General features: G+C 41.7%; 1 protein-coding gene across 1 annotated transcript in view; it reads right to left on the bottom strand.

Annotated features, from left to right (window-relative positions):
• Positions 1-23,418, bottom strand: part of GASK1B (golgi associated kinase 1B) — a 139,193-nt gene that overhangs the window by 31,732 nt on the left and 84,043 nt on the right. The window contains exon 2 of the mRNA XM_077279405.1: positions 1,481-1,695. Within this exon, the coding sequence (XP_077135520.1) occupies positions 1,481-1,695 (215 nt within the window). The remainder of the gene's footprint in view (positions 1-1,480; positions 1,696-23,418) is intronic.

The following is a 23,418-nucleotide window of genomic DNA, read 5'->3' on the forward strand; positions in this document are numbered from 1 at the left end:
GTTGATAGGGTCTATAAGATGAAAAGCAGACACCTATTAATAAGCTGACACGTATTCTGAAGTATGACACACACCAAACTATTTCTGAAGGACTTGTACTATGTTTGGGGTCAATATAATCCTCACATGATTTTTATATTACATTCCAGGCATAGCGCAGTCACAAAAGAACAGTTATATATGTTACAGCACAAAGGAGCCATTCCTTTAGGGAGACATCCTATTTTTGTTTCCTATACATTCTTTCTGCACAGATGTATTAAATATAACTAGGATATAGCGATAGCGCTCCACATGTCACTGCCATTGTAAAAATATCTTTTTCCAAGTCTCACATTTTCATGTAAAATTAAAATATAATTTATTAAAGCATACCTGTGCTTTCACACAAAATCTATAGAAAGCATAGTCTTCCTGCTCTAATCCCCGACATCAGGTCAAAGCTGCTTTAGGTGAACGGACCAGTCTATGTTCAGGAATTGTGTCTATCCTCAAGCAATGGTGCTTGCTATCCATTACTTCACAGTAGCCAGTTTCACATTCTTCCAGCACTATAGGTGCAGGAATTTAATTTTCCTCACTTTTCACTTTACATTCCCTGTGTCATTGTCAAATGGCTTGCTTGCCTTGAATTGAAATCCACCTGTCTTTTATGCACCTAGACAGGAGAGCAAAAGCCGATACAAAGACCTGTCCTTACATCCTGTCATCCATCTCTGCTGCAAAACATGGATTACTCTTGACTAGAGATGGGTGGACCCTTGGATGTTCGGGTAGGGCAGGTTCGGCCAAACAGTTAAAAAATGTTTGGGTTTGGGTACCAGAACTGTACCCGGACCCCATTCACTCGAATGGGGGGCCCGGATATCCAGTGTTTGCTACTCTGTCATTTGCATGACAGAGTGGCAAACACTGCTTCTAATATCATTACTGTCGGTTAGGGCTTCTCCAGACTTAAATGATATACTTTATTTTATATTTTTGCTACAAGTATAATGGAGGTATATTATGTACAGTCAATTGCATAGGCTATGAGTTGAGAAAAGTGTAGACATTCATATAACACTAAGTACACACAAGGTCAAAATTGTTGGTACCCCTCGATTAATGACAGAAAAAACCACAATGGTCACAGAAATTTTTTTTTTTTACTTCTGTGGAAGCATGGTTGAAAAGAAATGTCTGACTTTCATTTGTTCATTTTCATAGTTTTTTTATTCATTATTACTTTTGTCAGATTCAAGTTATTTTTGTGACCATTGTGGGTTTTTCTGTCATTAAACGAGGGGTATCAAAAATTTTGACCAGGTGTGTACAGGAAACAAACAATGCGTGTGGAGAACTACTGTGCACAATGCATCGTAACTCAGTTCTACTCCATTTATTCCATATAGTCTTCATTGATTATAGTCTCTAATTTTCTGACCATGTATGGTCTCTGATGTACAGTACACTTATTATAATCATAATTTGTCCTTACTTGCAGAAGAAAATCAAAAAGTGCCATCTTGGACCACTCATGATGATGCACTTCTGGACAGCCCAGATCTGCTTTGGGGACTTTTCCATTCAACCAACACTTGTGTGTAAGGATCCTTTGGTAATTTCCCCATTTGAGTCTTGTGGAAGATTGTGTGATGTTGTCTGTTGGAGATAAAAGGGAGTCCCACAGAATAACCGGACAGGGAAAGAAATCTGCAAAACAAAGAATAAGCCATGTTTAGTTTATTGATGGTAACAGCAAGTGGCGTAAAATCATACTTTCCAAGGCTAGGTTTACACCTGAGATTGGGCATTTCTGAGGAGTTTCTGCCATTTAGATGGTGAGGATAAGGAAACATGCAGCACCATAATTGCTAACAAAACAATGGTAATCTAGAAGGACCCTATTATAAGTGAATTAAGTCTTGTATTCACTGAATAACAGATTATTTATAGCATCTTGTGTTACTATTTAAAAGGACATCACAACACCACTCTGAGTATTAGGAAGTGTGGGTAACCTGCATTGCTGGATCTGTGTTCTCAAAAAGATCCAATAAGCGGCTTATAGGGTAACAGTGCGGTTTATGCTTTTCCAAGTGCTCTGACTTCTTCATCAGAAGAACCTTCAGCAGAGCAAAGCAAACTACGCCTGAGCAGGTACATGATTGGGAGCGCTGTATGGTTGATGTAGGACATGTCTTCCAGCAAGCTATGATAATCTCAAATTAGAGCCAGAATGACACTGCACGGGCGCATGTAAAGGCAATAAGGTAATGTAATTTCAAGGAACACAAATTGTTAAGGCCGAGTAAATGCATATGCCAAACACATTCACATGGATAGTGCACTGAGGCAGTGCCAGATAAGAATCAATATCATAGTGCGCGAATATATATGTACAGTATCAGCTACAATGTATCCATAGGATGACAAGAAGGATCATATAATTCTCCTACACCAGTCCCTGCGTGCAGGGCTGCCACTAGGAATTTCGGGGCCCCGTACTGGCAAAATTTTCAGGGGCCCCCTTAAGACTCCACCCAGGCTCCACGCCAGCCCCGCTTCCACCCCTCGAACTGTCCACAGCCCCACCGCTGTCTCTTGGAAAAACTTCACTTCTCACCAATCACACATTAACAGTTCCCATCACCAGATCACATCCATAGCCAGCAGATTTTGTTTTGGCCAAAAGGTTTTTTAATCTGCCACGACGACAAGGTAGACTCTTTTGGCCAGGCCCTACTCTACTCTAACTTATTAAACATTTGTTAAAATATGCAATACAATTTAGGTATATTTTTATTTATTTTTAAATTTTTCAAATGACCAATAATACCACATACAAGGGACAAATACCACAACATCATGTCCAGACACCATATTATCACCACATAGTGACCTATAATACTATCTACAAGGAACAAATACCGCCACACCATGTACAGACCACATATTACCACCACATGGTGACCAACTACATATAAGGAACAAATACCAACACAACATGACCGGACAACATATTACCACCACATTGTGACTGAATAGTACAATGCTGATCATTAATAAAAAAAAAAATACTATCACCATAAGTGCCATTATACACAGGAGATCCGTACTTAGTAGGCAGTGTCCATGTACAGGTAATTCAGTGGTCACCGGTGCCATTATACACAGGAGCTCTATATATAGTGTCAGTGTACAGGTAATACAGGGATCACCAGTGACATTATACACAGGAGCTCTATATATAGTGTCAGTGTACATGTAATACCGTGATCACTAGTGACATTATACACAGGAGCTCTGTATATAGTGTATAGTGTACAGATAATATAGTGATTACCAGTGACATTATACACAGGAGCTCTGTATACAGTATACAGTGTATGGTGTCAGTGTACAGGTAACATACTGACTCACCAGTGACATCTCTAGCTGAAGTCCTTCATCTTTGCGTTTCTTTTTAATCCAACGCAGACCGCCATCACTTCTTTCAGCCAGGACTCGTCTCTGCATAAAATAAAAGTTATCTAGAGCATCGCTTCCAGAGCACATTCCCCACTTTTTCCCTTTCTTCTATACTACACATCTGAATACAGACATTCACCCACTATTAATATATATTTGGTTATTATGCAACCCACCATTCCAAATATAAATTATAATCCGCCACTGTGCCCCCACTATCTGTACATAGCCACTTTCCCCATTTAATATATAAATTAGTTAGCACCTGTACTCTTTCCCCCAATTTATTTCCAGTCACTTTATCCTCAACGACCCCATTATGTACCTCCCGCTCTAACCCTTACCCCGATTCATTATAGTTCAATGCCCCTTCTGCCTCAATTCATTGTCATGTCTTCTCTCTCTCCCACCCCCAATATTCGTTACCAACTGCTCTTCCCCACCCTCAAAATTCATAATTTGCTCTCCCCACCTTCAATACACCATTTGCTCTCCCCACCTTCAATTCAATTGCTGTCCACCGTCCCTCACACTCACTTGATGTGCAGTTCCCATCACCCCCACTTCACCATTTGCAGTCCACCTTACTTCATCATTTAGTCCCCTATCCCCCCTTCACTTCATCTGAAGTCCCCCTTAGTTCATCATTTGCAGCCCCCTATCATTTCATCATGTGCAGTCCCCCTCAAACACACTTCATCATCTGCAGTCTCACTCCCCCCACCTCACCCATTTAAAAAAACAAAAAAAGTTTTTTATACTTACCTCAGTCGTTCCTGAGGCGTCTAGTGTTTTCAGCAGTGAAGCAGCAGCTAGAATGTATGGGCTGCTGAGAGGACCTGAAAGGAGCCCATACATTCTAGCACATTCACTACTGAGATTGCTAGAATGTATGGGCTGTAGTCAGGACCTGCAGGGAGCCCATACATTCTAGCTACAGCCGAGAAGGAGCTGTGCAGCCGACTAGGTAAGACGGCCGTGGACAGCTCCAAAAAGGCTCCCGGGCCTCAGCTCCAATGTGTGCGCCGCAGTGCACAGTATTTTAGTGCACGATGGGGCCCAATAAGTAGAAGCACAACAGTGGGGCCCCGGATCTGCGGGCCCCTCTGTGTATTGCTGCTGACCGGGCCCCATACAGTAGTAAGGGCAGTAATGCCCTGATGACGGCCCTGCCTGCAAAAGGACATGTAGAGTCTAAAGCCAAAATACAAATTACAAATCAATAGATGATGAGCACCTCAACACGTGTTTCACCTGCTTGGCTTCGGCAGGAGGCATCCCCTATCCCAAACTACTACTCTTAGATAGTGCTCATATTTTCCCCTCTCCCAGACTACTATGCTTAGATAGTGCTCATATTTTCCCCTCTCTCAGACTACTACCCTTAGATAGTGCTCATATTTTCCCCTATACCAGACTACTATGCTTAGATAGCGCTTTTCTTTCCCCCTATTCTTGACTACTATGCTTAGATATAGAACCAAAAAGAGGGTCTCTACCAAAATCGACCACTAAAGAAATATGAGAAATTGTTATTTAAAACTCATATAGAAAGTGATACAGAGGCCCAAAAACAGGGGTGCATTAGGATGAAATGATAATAAAGTTTATTGCAAAAATACAATACAATAATTTTATATAATACAATACAAATGTGAATATCAAATGTAAGTACAGCTAAAAGCAAAAGGGAAAGAGATGCAAAGATCCTTATATATAACAGACAATTATCCCCATAACACTGAGCTCCTGAAAGATGGTAAACTGCAAATATTAAAAAGATGAATTTTTATCTTCAAAAATTTGCCTATATAAATATGATCCATACACATCCGGAATTTAGATATATAAGAATATAAGCATAAGCTGAATACATGTACATGCATAGCACTCAGGCTTGGACTGGCCCATTGGTTAACAGGGGAATCCCCAGGTGGGCCCCTGTGCAGATCTGGGCCCAATCCCACTGTATGGGTAGTACATGGTATAATTCACTTTGTACAGGAAAAAGCAGCATCTCATCAGTCATTAACTAAATTACCCAGTTTCTTATAATATAGAAATTTAGGTAAATTTGTATCCAAGAGTAGTGTAATATTTGTATGCAGGTGAAAAGTGGGCTCCCCCAAAGTTAATGTTATTGATGGGCCCTTGGCACCCCAGTCTGACACTGTCCACATGAAGCAACTATAAGGACGGTAACTATCAGGCGCCCAAGCAGACCAGCGAAGCACATCAGACCAGACCGTGCCATATAGGGAGATAATAACAGGTATTATTTAGATTATGTTAAAGGCGTATGGGACTTATATATGGCTTACTAGACTGCTGTAAAAGAGGGCTTAAAGGTGGTGGCCATAATTTATATTGGGAAAACTTGGTCACAGGTTCATTTAAAAAGAAAAAAAAGTAGAATTCCCGGGAGAACAATGGGAACAAAATAAAACCAAAAATTGCCCACTTTTGACAAAGATGACAGGTCCAGTTTAAGTTCTCCATTTGTTATATGACAGATCTTGCGCTTGGGTAGTAAATCAACCATTACATTTCCAGCTACTTAAAGTCTCTAATCTCCACTTTAACATCTGTAACATGTTACTTTAGAATACGCCCTCATCGCCCTTATACTGTGAAAGAATCCAGCTGAACCTTGGAATCTTTTAGAAAATATGTAATCACATAACTTTGCTGAGTGATATTTTCAATGCATCTCTAGTACATGCACATACCATGCTAGATAACCTGTGCCTGACATTATTCTGCCATAAAGTAACAGCTAGGAGGCAATGATACAAATCTGATTGTGAAGAAAGATACAGTATGACATGGAAATACAAACTGGATAACATAAGGCCTCCTTAACAGTTTTCTTTTCCACTTTTATTTTGCTTGTAAATATCACCATGAATTTCAAGCCTTTTCAATTGTGGTTTATTTTTTGGTTTATGGTGATGGTTTTTATGACGTTCCCTAGAAAAGCCTTTGGGATGAACACCAGGAAACACAAAAAATGACAAGAATGTCAAGAAATAAAAAAAACTTTAAAAAAAATAAAAAGTGCAAGATAAAAAAAAACAGCAAGTAAAATGCAAGGAAATAAACTTTTTGGACAAAGACAACTTTTCGTAAAAACAATTTTGAAAAAAATGTTGTAGCCAAAAATTTTATTGGTTCAGGGACTTTTCAGATCTACAATAAAAAGGCTGACACCATAGATATTGAATTAGTAATTTTTAAGACAAAATCAAGCTACTAGTTTTGCCAGCATTTTTTCTCTTTATATGCTAAAAAAAACTACGTAACAATGGTTGCACATTTATGTGCATTTCTTTCCAACATGTTTTTAGCTGTTTCTGGTGCATTTTTTATATGCACATTATTGTTTGCTTGCATTTTGTTTTGCTTAGAGAGCTATAGGATTTATAGATCACGTAGTTCCAAAATTCTTCAAGTTAAAAAATGCCACAAAAAGACATGCATCATTATCTCATACAACAATCAAAATAGAACCAAAGACATAAAAAAATAAATAAATATGGGAAATCATAGGCAAAAAACACTGCATATATTATGTTGAACCGACTCCTAGAAAACATCTGGCTGAAGTAATTTCAGTCATAGAAAAGATGTAATGTACTACAGTACAGTATAAACTCTGTGGGGCTGATACATCAAACATTCATCACCAGATTTCTGATGTAAAACTCTTTGAAATGTTGCAATATTTTTTAAAACTCATACTTTAGAAAATAAATAGTGACTTACGGTGTTCTTATGCCTGAATCAGCCAGCTTTGACAACATTGTAAAATTGGGCTCAGGCTGGCCGGAGGGGGCATGCAGGGCTGGCGTTAGCACACTGTGAGTGCGCGATGACGTCACTTCATCGCACACCCGCTGTGTGCCGGTCCCGGGCAGTGCAACATATGAGACCGGAGGAGAGCCTGAAGCGGATGACTGCGCATAATTGATGCCTCAAAAAAATGTAACATGTTGCATTCACCGAACCCCGCCGCACACTGCGAAACGATGCATGCGTACGCATCAGCATGCGAACTGATGCAAACTCATGTCCCTGTGTACATCATATTAAAGATAGGTATGCAAGATGCATGCGGATCTATGCAGATCAAACGCTGCTCACAGAAACACTAATGTGAACCCGGCCTTACACTATATGGAGGACTGAGGAGTGTATTTTAATATATGGAGGACTATAGGGAGTGTATTATACTATATGGAGGACTATGGGAAGTGTATAATACTATATGGAGGACTGAGAAGTGTATTTTAATATATGTAGGACTATAGGGAGTGTATTATACTATATGGGGGACTATGGGGAGTGTATTATACTTTATGGAGGACTATGAAAAGTGTATTATACTATATGGAGGACTATGGGGTGTGCATTATGCAATATGGAGGACTGTGGTGCACATTATAATATATGTAGGACTATGGGGTGTATTATACTAAATAAGCAAAATGCTGCATATCCATCTAGAGATTGGATTGTTTATGCTGGAACAGAAATCATAGTTATCAGCAGCACATCGCCGGTGTAAACTGTAGATGTGCTGCTGATAACATGATACTGTATGGGGACAGATTGAACTAATAGTGATTGTTCTGTTCCCATCATTCTCTGCCAATGTAGAGACTGGCAAATAAGCGTCGAATGACATCAATATTGTCGCTCTCGCTCGTTTAGTGGCCTGAACTCAGCGCACAAAAATACAACAGAAATGCTTCTGCATGATGTGCAATATGTTAGTATTTGGGGCCCCATTTTAAACTTTTGCCTAGGGCCACACTTTGCCTAAAACCAGCCATGGGGCATGACCTAGCATGGCCGACAAATTCATCATAATTTAGTGACTATAATTATATGACGGAGATGTACTCTCGTCCCGACTAAAGTATATTTCTTGTTAAGATATATTTAGGGAGATATTGCATATAAAGAAATTACAGCCTTCATATTCTATAATTATAATGAGTTGTCATGCTGCTGTGGGATGGGTTACTTTGTGGTTTACTGTTTTCATCCCAAAAAAAAGAAAAATCTGTTTTTGTACTTGTACCTTGTTGGTTGTTTTGATTTCTTCTTTTAAAGGAGTTTTATAGGATTAGACATACTGTATGTGGCTGCTTTTTATCGGCTGTGTTTATAGAGTTTGCAGCACTACCTCGTTCACTTTAAATGAGCGGAGCTGTAATACCAGACACAACCCATGGACAAGTGTGGTGCTGTTTTGGAAAAATAAAATAACAGGTTTTATAATTGTCTACAACATCTTTACAAATTAGAGGTTAGGCAGGTGTACAAGTCCAACTGTTGCATGTGTATAAGGCTAGTTAGGAACAGCATGTATACAGATCAGTTTTTTCTGTGGCCCATTGACCCCACACATGGCTCCCCAAATCAAGTAGATACATAAGGTGATACACATAGACACAGCATGATACGTAAACTGGTTTTACTTCAATTTTAGATAGTTAATGTCTCTCAGAGAGGTTAAAAGCTTAAATGGCTTGTTCTCTTTCAGAAACCTTTTCAACTCTGGCATAGTGAGTTTAAAGAAAATACAGTCTGTGCTTTACCTACCTTCTCAGGGTCTAGCATTTGTTTCTGCCATTTCCCTCGTCTGTGTTGTTGTAGTGGCGAAGTTCCATCGACATCACTGGAACCAATCACCGGTCTCAGCAGCTCGTGCTGATTACTTTGGCAGAGCCGCTGAGCTCAGTGATTGGCTACAGCGTTATTGAGTGACATCACCACTGTAGCCAAAGAACAGAGACTAGGGCCACAGTAGACACCCAGGCATGGACCTGGGGAGAGTAAGCAAAGCAAATATTGTTTTTGCAAAGCTAACTGTACCTTCAGGGAAAAGTTTTTTGAAAGGAACTACCTTTTTAATGATAATATAACAGGACTTACAGTTCTTACTGGTTACAAAGGTACAGAGCTTGGCAGTTTCGATATTTTATTAACGGACATGTGATAGTTAAAGCCATTTACAGAAATGGTCTCTAAGGCTACATTCACACATAAGTTTTTTGCCTTCAGGCATAACCCATCTAGTTTTGAAAAAAACGGATCCGGTGCAAATTGTGAAAAACTGATGTGCCGGATCTGTTTTTTTGGCTGGATCCGTTTTTGTTTATTGGGCATACAATTTGGACTTCCCGTTCTGAGTCCAAAATGGAAAATGCATGATTTCTGTCCAAAAACTGGATCCGTTGGTCGGATTCGGCAATTTCTTCTTGCGTTTCATAAATTTTTGGCCGGTTCAGTCGCTGTGAGGTTTTCCGCCGGACTGAAAAACGTTCCTCTGGACGTTTTTTCCATCCACCGGAAAATAAATTTTGGACGGATCTGGCAAAAAACGGATGAAACGTTGGGACATCAGACACAATCCGGCGCTAATGAAACTCTATGGGAAAAAACGGATCCGGCGGAAAAAAAAAAACGGATCCATTTTTTTTAAAATTTGCCGGATTGTGCTTGATGCAGAAAACCTGATGTGTGAAAGTAGTCTAACATGTACAGCAGACACCACACATTGAAGAAAACAAAAAATACTACGGGTAAAACATATTATTTTGTGCGACAACATAAGAACCTCTTGATTATTTTTAAGCATGTCATACTGCAACCTACAAACTCCAGTAGGGCAATTCAGGAGGGTTTCACTGCTCACACTAAACCAAGAACTCTTGAAAAATGCCATTGCTCTATCCATAGAAATTGGATACAACAAATCTTACAGAAAACGACAAAATAGGACATTAGCCAAAGTGCTTATCATAGAAAATGATGATGAAGTTAGGCATTTTGGAGTCCAAAAAAAATAAACCCCAGTAATTTATTTGATAAAATAATCTACTAATTCTCTAAGGACCTCATTTTACTCATGACACATTTTTTTGCACTTGAAATAAATAAAACAGAACTGTAATTCGTTGTAGCGCAAAATAGAGCACAGATCCTTCTATAATTCATCCAATGAAATCTGCCCGAATATTTGCATCAGTTATGATTTTAGGTAAATAACAATGCTGTCTATGCTGTCCCCTAATATACAGTATTAGCAATGAGACAGCCAACCTCCTATAAGGTCTGGGTTGTTTTAAGATAAGATATATTAAGTTTAGTGACACAGTGGCTTAAAAGGCAAAAAAAATATTATTATTGATAAGGCCATATTATATGTTATTCTAAAAGTGCTCACAATGCTATGATATAATAGAAATATATTTGTAAAAACTGGATGTCACATGAATGTTCCGTGTGGGATCCGGTTTTATTTCTGCATCCATAGACTTGAATGGGTGAGTCTCATCCAAGACACAGAAGATAACAGTGCGTGCTGCAACTTTTCTCTTACGCAAAGTTGGACCAATAGAGAATTAGTCATCTGAATGGCTCTATTGAATAGTACGAGTCATGAGTCAGAGTGCTGTATGTGAACTATCTGATTAAAATTTGGATAGCGCACGTCCAATTTATGAGCTCATCTTTATGAGCCCTTACTACGACAGCTTTTCCATTATTATCACAATGCCCATTTCTTTGAAAAGAAATGACCACTCTTCCAGTGCAGTTTTGCATAGTTGTCTCAAAATGCCTTACAATTCAGTCTCTTTTTATGAAGACAAATCCACATTAAGGTTACTTTCATACTGGCGTTAACTGCATTCCGTCACAATGCGTCGTTTTGCCGAAAAAACGCATCCTGCAAAAGTGTTTGCAGGATGCGTTTTTTCACCATTGATTAACATTAAGCGACGCATTGTGACGGATTGCCATACGTCGCACCTGTCGTGCGACGGATGCGTCGTGCAGTGGCGGACCGTCGGGAGCAAAAAACGTTGCTTGCAACGTTTTTTGCTCCGTCGTAAACGTCTTTTCCGACCGCGCATGCGCGGCCGGAACTCCGCCCCCACCTCCCCGCACCTCACAATGGGGCAGCGGATGCGCTGGAAAAATGCATCCGCTACCCCCGTTGTGCGGCGGAGACAACGCTAGCGTCGGGAACGTCGGCCCGACGCTAGTGTGAAAGTAGCCTAAGTGACCATGATTTTTTTGCTAGCCTCATGCCAGACAACATACAACATACTGCTATTTTCTATGGAATGCAATGTAGCATGGGGCAGCAGGGCCCAGTAGATGATAGAATGAAACCAGAAGAGAGGAGGCAAATGTCAAACTTTGATTATCCACTGCTCATTCCCTCACCAAAATGTTTCACACCCTGATTACATACAGCTCAGAGGGACCCTGCATCAATTATTGAAGGATGGGAAAGTGCTGCAAATGTCATGCTGCATCTGTATAGAGTGTAATGGGGAAAAAGACACTTATATTAGCTGAAGTAAAGTCATTTTGGAGACTGATAATCAATTCTTGAAACTGAAAATGTTAATCTCTAGCTCAAATAAAACTACTACTACTAATCTTTATTTATATAGCCCCAACATATTCCGCAGCGCTTTACAGTTTAACAGTTTCAAACACAACAGTCATAAGTAACAACGTTAACAATACAATAATTAAAGCAAAATAAGACGACCCTGCTCGTGAGAGCTTACAATCTACAGTGAGGTGGGAGAGATACAAAGTACAGGTATGTATTTACAATGATGTATTTTCAATGAAGGTCCAGTCATCTTCAGGGGATGGGGGATAGATTGAAGTAGTGAATGGGCAACTGTAAGGCTGCAGTAGCATCATACGCAGTGAAGAGGCAGTGACCCACAAAGTTCCAACACAAAAGTCTCTTTAATGTGTTTCCTCACAGCATTAAAGTCCAAATCACACAAACGCATATAACTTCAGTGTATATTATCAGTGTTCAGTTCACACCAGTTCATAGCAATACATATCATATGGCTTTAGATTTGCAGTCCCTAAGCAGGCCAGACTTCCCTTGTCCAGTTTCCCTGGGCGACTGCACGCCATATTACAGTCTCCATACACACAGCTTTACATGTTGCAGACACTACACACGCCAGCTCTCCTCTGACTAGTTCTCGTGGGTGTCCTGTATCACAGACTCTTTACTCACACAGCCATACACAGCTCAGGATATCATCCGGATAGCAGCAGAAAACCATATCCACCTGTTTGCAATTGTTACACATGCTAGTCCTCTTTCGGGCACAGGACATCCACCTCCAGGCACAGAACTGTCCACAACTGACTCCTTCGGGCACAGGACATCCACCTCCAGGCACAGGAGTGTCCACATCCGAGACCAATACTAGGATGACTTGCATCACTGTATATGCTGTGGCTGCCAGGCTATTCAGCTGCCCTAGGTGCTGGCTCCGCTGGCCTGTGCCTCCATGCACTCAGCCAGCACTCTGCAGGCCTCTGCTCTGTACACCAGCACAGACCAGCACACACCAGACTGACACCGACGTGTACCTCACACACATGACACCTGACACACCCGTACCTCTTACTGCAGGGCTTTTAACACACACAAACCTGTGACCTTCAGCCACATGGAAAACCCGGATCGGAAATCCGTGGCTCCCATGCAAACCTATGGACTTCATCCATAGGCATGCACAACCTGGGGAGCACAAACAGCGCCCCCTAGAAGTAACAGGGGTCACTGCCTCACACTACACACACACAAACATAAAGTGACTTTGATTAGTGAACATGAAAGGCCGCTCAGAACAAATGTGTTTTGAGGGAGCACCTAAAACTATGCAAATTGGGGATGGTCCTAATATCTGGGGTAGAGCATTCCAGAGAATTGGCGCAGCACGTGAGAAGTCATGCAGTCAGGAGTGGGAGGTATGGATAAGTGCAGAGGTTAGTCGAAAGTCGTTTGCAGAGCGCAGCGGTCGGTAAGGCCGATAGACCGAAATGAGGGAGGAGATGTAAGGGGGTGCCGCACTGTGGAGAGCTTTGTGGGTGAGACCAAATACTTTGAATTGGATTCTATAATGAATGGGCAGCCAGTGTAACGACTAGCGAAGAGCAGACACGTCTGAATACCGATTAGCTAGATGGACAACCATGGCTGCTGCATTAAAAATAGACAGGAGAGGGGAAAGTCGAGTGAGGGGGAGGCTAATTAATACAGCATTACAGTAATCCAGGCAGGAGTGGATCAAAGCAACAGTGAGGGTTTTTGTTGTTTCCATGGTGAGAAAAGGGCAGATTCTTGAGATGTTCTTTAGGTGTAAGCGGCATTAGCTGGCAAGAGATTGTATATGGGATGTGAAGGAGAGATCGAAGTCAAACATAACACCCAGACTGCGCGCCTGCTGCCGGGGTGTATTATGGTGCCACCCATGGAAAGGGAGATGTCAGATTTAGGGATGTTAGTAGATGACGGGAGCAGAAGAAGTTCAGTTTTGGAGAGGTTGAGTTTCAGATAGAGAGCAGACATGATGTTGGAAACTGCAGACAATCACTGGCGTTCTGTAGTATAGCGAGGGTAAGGTCAGGGGATGACGTGTATAGTTGTGTGTCATCAGCATATAGATGGTACTGAAAGCCAAATCTGCTGATGGTCTGACCAATTGGGGCCGTGTAGAGGGAGAAGAGAAGGGGGCCAAGGACTAAGCCCTGAGGTACCCCAACAGTGAGAGGAAGAGATGAAGTGGAGCCAGCAAACAGAACACCGAAGGAGCAGTCAGGTAGATAGGAACAGAACCAGTAGAGAGCAGTGTCCTCAATGCCTAGTGACTGGAGCCTAGAGAGTAGATGGTGGTCAACAGTGTCGAAAGCTGCAAAGGTCGAGAAGAATGAGCAGAGAGTGGTCACCATTACATTTTGCTGTCAGAAGGTTGTTGGTCACCTTGATGAGTACAGTTTCTGTCGAATGTAGGGGGTGGAAACCGGACTGTGAAGGGTCTAGGAGGGAATGAGTGGAGAGGTAATGGGTAAGGCGGGAGTAGACTAGGTGCTCCAAGACTTTAGAGATGAAGGGGAGATTGAAGACTGGTCTGTTGTTGTTTGTTAAAGATGGGTCGAGGGCGAGTTTCTGTAGTAATGGAGTAATGATAGAGTGTTTGAAGGAGGAGGGGAAAATGCCAGAGAGGGAGAAATTAAAGATTGTAGTTAGGTGAGTTGTGATGACTGGAGAGAGAGACTGGAGGAGATGAGAGGGAATGGGGTCGGTAGTGCATGTAGTCGGACGAGAAGAAGAGAGGAGCTTGGAGACTTCTTCTTCTGTGATGGGATCGAATGTGGAGAGTGAGCCAGGGAAATGCAGGGAGGGATGGTAGTCACTGAACTTGGTGGCTGGGAGCGGATTTCCTGACGGATATTATCTATTTTCTCTATAAAGTGGGAGGTCAGGTCATCAGCACAAATGTCTGTGATAGGGGGCTTGTGCTTTTGGCCTGAGGAGTGAGTGAAAGGTGTCAAAGTTTCTTGGGGTTGTTGGATAGTGAGGAGATCAGAGTGGTGTAGTAGGTCTGTTTAGCGAGGTGAAGGGCAGAATTATGGGTTCTTAACATAAATTTGAAGTGTATGAAGTCTTCTGGTGTGCGAGTTTTTCTCCATAAGCGTTCAGCACACCTAGAGCATCGCTGGAGAAATCAGGTTTGCGATGTGAGCCAGGGCTGTTTTACTCTGTTTGGAGGTTCTGAGGGTGAGGGGAGCTACTTGGTCAAGGGTGCTTCTAAGAGTGTCATTGTAGTGATGTACAGCCAAATCAGGACAAGAAAAAGAGGAGATTGGGGACAATGATGAGTGTAGGGAGTCTGAAATGTATGAGGGGTAATAGCATGTAGATTTCTGAATGTGGGTTAGGTAGGAGTGTGCTGGGTTGGGCGAGGAATTGAGTGTGAAGGAGAGAATGTTGTGGTCAGAGAGGGAAAGCAGTGAGATATCTAGGTAGGAGATTTAACAGAGCCGGACAAAGACCAGGTCAAGGGTGTTACCGTCTTTGTTTGTTTCAGAGGTTGAGAGCTCTGAGAGGCCTAGAGAAGTTGTTAGTGATAGAAGCTGGGATGCAGATGTGGAAGTGGAGCTGTTAATGGGGATGTTGAAGTCTCCCAGGATAAGAGTTGGTAGTTCTGAGGACATGAAATGTGGCAGCCAGGCAGAGAAATGGTCCAGGAAGTGGGTGGGTGAGCCTGGGGGCCGGTATATGACCACTACTCTGAGGGAGAGGGGACAAAAGAGCCTGATGGTGTGGACCTCAAAAGAAGGGAATGAGAGTGATGGAACTGGGGGGATGACAAGGAAAGTGCATTATGGGGACAGGAGTATGCCGACTTTACCACCATGTCTGTCTGTGGGTCTCGGGGTATGTGAGAATTGTAAGCCACCATGGGAAATCGCAGCAGGAGAGACAATGTCAGAATCCTGAATCCAGATTTCCGTGAGGGCCAACAGATTAAGAGAATATTTCAGAAAGTGTGTAGGAAAGGAAGCTTCTTACATACAGACCCTGGATTCCAAAGAGCACAATTAAAGAAGGAGATGAATGAGTGCAACTAATATTAGTAAGATTAGTAAGGTTTCGATGTGAGGTAGGATAGGGGTTAAGGTTGGGGGATGGGGATCAGGGTTGGGGGAGATATCCCCTGAAATCAGTAGGAGTAGGAAGATAAAGAGCAAGTAGTTTTTGGAATTGTACAAAGTTTTTTGTGCAGTGTGTTTGGGCAAGATGGGCTGAGGTTTTTCAGGAGGATGAGCAGTTTATGGGAGCTGTACATGGGAGAGGGAAGTAGAGAGGAGCTGATGCATATGAGTCATGATGGAGGGGGGATGGGGCTGTGAATGTGGATGGAAAGGGAACATAGGAGGATAGGAATAAAGCACATTGATAGAATGGAGAGCAGAGTGTGGGTTACCTGACTCCTGCCCCGACTAACTGCCATGGAATAACTGCTTTATCTTGATACTTATCTTCGGGATGCTTTGCTTTGGGGATGCTTGCATGCACCCCCACATGAGTGCACCCAGTCATGGATATGCAACAGTGAGTATTAAGTAAAATGCACCAAATGAATTATACCAATAAATTAGCAGGCACATTAAATTATGTTTCTAGATGGTAAAGCGGCAGATGACAGATAGCAGACAGCAAGCAGAGGGAATTTGTACCATTAGAGTCTATTGCAGCAGATGAGATAGCAATCATACGTGGGAAGTTGTTCCATTAGAATATATTGCAGGAGACAGCAAGCAGAGGGACTTTGTACCATTAGAATATATTGCAGGAGACAGCAAGCAGAGGGAATGTGTACCATTAGAGTCTATTGCAGCAGATGAGACAGTAATCAGAGGTGGGAAGTTGTACCATTAGAATATATTGCAGGAGACAGCAAGCAGAGAGAATTTGTACCATTAGAATATATTGCAGGAGACAGCAAGCAGAGGGAATGTGTACAATTAGAGTCTATTGCAGCAGATGAGACCGCAATCAGAGGTGGGAAGTTGTACCATTAGAATATATTGCAGGAGACAGCAAGCAGAGAGAATTTGTACCATTAGAGTCTATTGCAGCAGATAAGACAGCAATCAGAGGTGGGAAGTGATGCCAAACTAAAACATCCATCATGCATTTCAAGTCATTGGCCTTGTGCAAATTTCTTCTGTGTGCACAAGAAAGCCCCAACCATATATTCTATACATGTCTATAGGTTTCTATTGCCAGTTGGAGACTAAAGGAGTATGCTTTTAGTCCCAGGTTTCCTGCTTAAATAGGTAAGAAATAGTATAGTAGGTAGTTTTATTACATACATTTCATACATCTCATTAAAAATATTATACTTTTAACAAATGTTATAATGGGTGACATATGCCACATTAAGACATTTATCACTGGCCTCTATGATATCACTGTCCAATAAAGTAATCATGAAAGTTTCCACAGGTGACCCAGTTGTAAGATGTTGATGAGTGAGCCAGCAGACCCAGCGATCAGTCTTCCTCAGGACCCATGTTGTCACTTGAGTCAGCATTACAGTCCTGCCACCACCAGAAAGCAATTCTTCCTTTGAGTCTGTAGTGGAAGACAAGATAGAAAGTGCCATCTCACCTACTGAATTTGCGCATTGTCCAACATTGCAGCAAACAGTTCTATACGAGCTGGTATGAATAAGATCTGCCTAGAGAAGCATCAGTAACTGTTACCCATGAGCTCTTTTGGGGTACTATACATGGAAAGGCTCAAACAAAAAGCATAAGGCCTTCTGCAGCCAAATCAACTACCGTACTAGTACCCTGATATGAAGCCTACATCAGCAAACAGTTCACAGTGTCTTATCTACAACATCAATCAAGAGATACTTCCATTGAAAATATTTCAGTAAGAACTATTTACCGTCTCTTAGCATTCTCAAGGTAGACAATTCTTTACAATTATCACAGGGTGCGCCTGAGCTCACATTACACTCGCATACATGCGGTCCTCCCAAGCCACTCCAGTGTGCACAGGACTCACAACTTCTGTTGGGGCAGTCCAGCATCCCGTACCTGTCACTCTGTGGCATTATCACTGCCAGGACTGGTACTCACATGAGCCCTTGTCCACCTCTGCCCCTTCCTCTGATAAGCAGCTCACAGTCAATTGACAATGTAAATAGATAGATTTTATTGTTCAAGTATAAAAATGTTGGGGAGGACACAAACAAAAGGAGAAGGCAGAAATCACAAGTGGGGTAATAAAATTGACATGTGCAAAGGGTAATAAGGGAGACATGCTGCATGGCAATATAGATAATGCATAAACAATGCAAAACCAAAGTCAAGTGAATAGATGTGCAGTATATAGTTTAATTTAAGGCAATGTAGATATGTCTACAGATATAGCTGGCTTTGCAAGAAGAAGTATAAGAGGATAACAAATTTAGGTAAGTATACAAGTACGTACAGGATGCCCACCCTTTGATGAAGGCGTCACCAAAATGTGTGTTGGAGTGTGGGCATTACAGTGGAGTTCTTGCTGCTACCTTGGTATGTATAACCAACTTAAACATCTGCATATATATATATATATATATATATATATATATATATATATTTGCTGGCTTCTGTAAGTACTTATATACCTGCAGACAGAGAGGCAAGTTCAGCTCACCCAGAGCAGGATCCTCCATGCACGGAACCTTGCAGTGCGCCAAGAAATATTTAGCACTGGAAGAAAATATCCAGCAAAGCAAAAGATGCATAAAAACTTGAAGTTTATTGGAAAATCCACAAATCCATAAAAATCTGTAGGGTAATGTACCACAGGAAATGTGTTTCAGATGTAGTCCCCTATTCATTGCTTACTTATATACTTACCTATAATTATAACTCACTTCCATTTGCATTGCATAGTCCTTAAATTAAGATATATACATCTATACACCTGACTTTGGTTTTAAATTGTATATGCATTATCTATATAACTATTCAGCATGTCTCCCTTCTTACCCTTGGCACATGACAATTTTATTAGCCTACTTGTGATTTGCGCTGTATTGCTTTACACCTATCTATTTATGTGCATATTGACTGTTTGTTCCTTGTAACTTTTTGTCTTCTTAATGTGCATAGAGAGCCTGGTGTTGTTGGGATGAGCTTTTGAGCTCTGCTACGGAAAGCTGTGGACTATGGCCATTACATGCTTGTCTAGCGCTTCTATGGGTCCAAATAGGGGATTTCCAGCCAGTCTCCCATGCCGGTACTTGCCCAGCCTCAAATTGCGTAGCAGCTGCAATTTGACAATGGCAGGCACATTCAGCTTTGAATGGTCATCATCATGCCGTTGTCAGATCGCAGCCATTATGCAGGTTGAGCAAGAACCGGCATTGGCGACTGGCTGGGAATCCCCGGTTTAGACCCATAGAAGCGCTAGGTAATTGCAAAACAACTGTAGTCCACAGCTCTCCCTGCATCGCCCTGTTTACAGCTTGACTGTCCCACTAGTATTGGAATAAAGGACTTTCTGTATTCAAAGAACGGTGAGTGCTGCTTTGTCTTCTTCTTAAAAAAACTTTATGAAGTATATTTGAGCAAATGCACCGCCATGATGCCTTGCAGTTGACACACAAGCTCACAGAAGGGTATTAATTAAGCACGTGTTTGTCGTTTGACTGGTGCCACAGTTCTTTTGTTTGGATAAATACTATTCTAGACTTGGGTTCTCACAGTTAGTCCATTTTCTCCCATAATGTAAACTTTCATATACCCATTCAGCTTCCACAGCCTCCATGCCTGAAGATTTGTCTTTATACTTTATTTATGAGCAGCAAAGTATTGTTTATACCAGTTAGTGTCATGGTACTTGTAAAAAGTGCCAATGAATCAGGATATTAGGGCGTCCAATTACAATTTGCTTTGCTTGTTGGAAGTCTGGAAGTTGATTCGTCAAGCATCACTGCAGAAATTAATCTGAATGCGTAGTAAAATACAACTGTTTAGTTAACTGGCTTCTGGCCAATAAGTAGAGATGGTGCGAATTGATTCGCAGGACCAAGTCTAGTGTCAGAGCCAGTATTTTGTGGCCGATGGACAGGAGCTATATGAACCACCTCCTACTTGCCAGCATTTGCCAGCTGATCAAAAGAGGAACTGGGGATTTCGTCAGCTAAAAGGCGGTTTGCATGGCTCCCATCCATTACCCTGCTCCTGCCAATGGATTTGCATCATCTCTACCAATAATCACTTTCTATTTATTTGCCAGCATTTGGGAGATCAAAGTACTAAGAAAACAATTTTTGACTTTAGCATAACATAATCTTTATTCTGCAAACTGAGAATCTTTCTAGGAAATCCCATACTGTTAATAATAGCACATTTTATTTAATCTCTCTGCATCAGTACAAAATTAGTGAAAGGATTTAAGGTTTTGTAAAGTAAGTTAGAAATGAGGAAGTAGGTTAAAAAAAAGCTATAAAGTGGAATAAACACTAATGATGCAAATGAGGATTAAAAATAAAGCATTTACAGTCTGTAATTGATTTACAGTGCCATGTAAATGTTTGGGCACCCTTTACCAAAATTATAGTTATTGTGAACAGTTAAGCAAGTCAAAGATGAAAGGCCTAAAAGGAGTAAAGTTAAAGATGACACATTTCCTTTAAATTTTAGACCAAAAATAATATATAAAATGTCACACCCTTGGAAATTTGTGCGCTCAGATAACTTTTACCAAGGTTTCAAAGCTTAACTAGCATGTTAGGGTTATGGCTTGTTCACAAAAATTCAGCCTCCTCAAACCTTTTGTCAAAAAACAGCAGCCATGGTTTCTTCAAAACAGCTACCTAGCACTCTGAAACTAAAAATGGCGAAGGCCTTCAAAGCAGGAGAAGGCTATGAGAAGTTAAAAAATTATTTTCAAATATGCCCTTTCCTCAGTTCAAAATTTAATTAACAAATGGTTATCACAAATCATTAAGGGATTCGTGGCAGCTCTGGGTCTGATGGAACTTAAATGTAGTTTTTTCCTTTGGCCCAAGCAAGAGTTAAAGTCAGTCCCTTGCTGGCAGCTTCTTAGCATCTCTTTAGGCTGGTCAGTTGATGTTAGTTTCCCACCTCCCTTTAAATAGTCACATGACCCATCAGCTGATAATTGGTTATAGAGTTTACTTCTATGCAGACCAGCAAGGTGTGTGGAGCTTTCATGTGACTGTGGTATTGCCATTGTTGGAGTCCTGTTTACACGGTGCTGTTCACTCTGCAGCTGTGTGGCGTAGCAGCAGATTCTGCATTGAGTTGTATCCTTTGTCAGTCCCTTGTTTATTTCTTTCCCTATATTATATTACTAGCATCCTTGCTGGCCAGTACACTAGCCAGGGTTAGCAGAGGTGACAGCCAGGGACTAGACACATGACAGCGGCGGGGGAACAGGGAAGCTTAGGGGCAGAAATAGGCTGGTGTTAGGAGGTGTCCTATCCCTCGCTCCGTACAGTTAGGCCGGGGTCACACTAGTCTGTAATACGGACGAGTGCTATGTGATAAAAAATCGCATAGAACTCGGACCAATGTTAATCTAAGGGGCAGCTCCTAGTATCCGTTGTTTTCTCGGCCGTATTCAGGATCCGAGTGAAATCACAGCATGCTGCGATTGTCAGCGTATCTCGGCCAAGAATCGCCAATGCAAGTCTATGGGTGCGAGAAAAAAAGGATTACACACGGACCATCAGTGTGACTTGCGAGAAATACGCACCGATGTTCTATACAAAAGCCGGCAATTCAGTGCGGTGTACAGTAAAATCACACTGGCAGGTTAGAATAGAACAGATAAAATTAATGTCTACACATAGTATAGGTATATATATATATATATATATATATGTCAGTGAGACACACACATACACGTATATATATATATATATATATATATATATATATATATATATATATATATATATATATATTTATATTTCATACAGCGCTAGATAGCAGAAAAGCCAGTAATTCAATTGCCGGCCTTTGCTATCTCGTTATCAAACCCGACAGGATATGGGACATGGTTTACATACAGTAAACCATTTCATATCCCTTATTTTTTTACATATTCCTGACTACTAATGTTAGACATGTCTGTGTGCAAAATTTGGGGGCTCTAGCTGTTAAAATAAAGGGTTAAATCACAGAAAAAACTGGCGTGGGCTCCCGTGCAATTTTCTCTGCCAGAGTGGGAAAGCCAGTGACTGAGGGCAGATATTAATAGCCTAGAGAGGGACCATGCTTATTGCCTCCCCCCTGGCTAAAACATCTGCCCCCAGCCACCCCAGAAAAGGCACATCTGTAAGATGCGCCTATTCTGGCACTTAGCCACTCTCTTCCCACTCCCGAGTAGCAGTGGGATATGGGGTAATAAAGGGTTAATGTCACCTTGCTATTGTAAGGTGACATTAAGCCAGGTTAATAATGGAGATGTGTCAATAAGACACCTCTCCATTATTAATCCTTTGTTCATAAAGGGCTAAAAAAACACACACACATTAGGAAAAAAGTATTTTAATGAAATAAAGACACAGGGTGTTGTAATAGTTTATTAAACGCTCAATTCAATTGAAGACCCTTGTCACCTGAAACAAGGTTAAAATAAAAAAAGAGCAATATCCCATACCTCTCCGGCGTTACAGTCAAGTCCCACGATGTAAATCCATCAGAAGGGGTTAAATCATTTTTCAAGCAGGAGCCTGCTAATGCAGCTGTGCTCCTGCCTGAAAAAAGTGGGGAATTAATGGAATGCAGGGGAACTTAGCTACCTAGACTTGTGGTGCTGCACCCCCTGCTGGCATAAACTCATATGAACTCGAGCGTGGGAATTTTTCAGAATATTTTCTCATGCTAGAGTTCATATGAGGTTATGCCAGCAGGGGGCGCAGCACCGCAAGTCTAGGTAGCTACGTTCCCCTGCATTCTAAGGCTATGTGCACACTTTGTGGGGTCCTCTGCGGGTTCTCCTGCAGCAGATTTGATAAATCTGCAGGGCAAAACCGCTGCGGTTATCCCTGCAGATTTATCACGGTTTGTTTTGCGGTTTCCGCTGCGGGTTTACTCCTATACTATTGATGCTGCATATGCAGCAATATGCAGCATCAATAGTAATGTTAAAAATAATAAAAAATGGTTTATACTCACCCTCTGACGTCCCGATCTCCTCGGCGCTGCACGCGGCGGTCCGGTTCCAAAGATGCTGTGCGAGAAGGACCTTCGTGACGTCACGGTCATGTGACCACGACGTCACGGTCATGTGACCGCGATGTCACCGCAGGTCCTGCTCGCACAGCAAACCTGATACCGGACGGCCGCGTGCAGCGCTGAGAGGTGAGTATATCATTATTTTTTATTATAATTCTTTTTTTTTACACTAATATGGTTCCCAGGGCATGGAGGAGAGTCTCCTCTCCTCCACCCCGGGTACCATCTGCACATTATCCGCTTACTTCCCGCATCGTGGGCACAGCCCCATGCGGGAAGTAAGCGGATCAATGCATTCCTATGTGTGCAGAATCGCAGCGATTCTGCACAAAGAAG

The sequence above is a fragment of the Ranitomeya variabilis genome, chromosome 1, assembly GCF_051348905.1.
Source record: "Ranitomeya variabilis isolate aRanVar5 chromosome 1, aRanVar5.hap1, whole genome shotgun sequence".
NCBI classification, from domain to species: Eukaryota; Metazoa; Chordata; class Amphibia; order Anura; family Dendrobatidae; genus Ranitomeya; species Ranitomeya variabilis.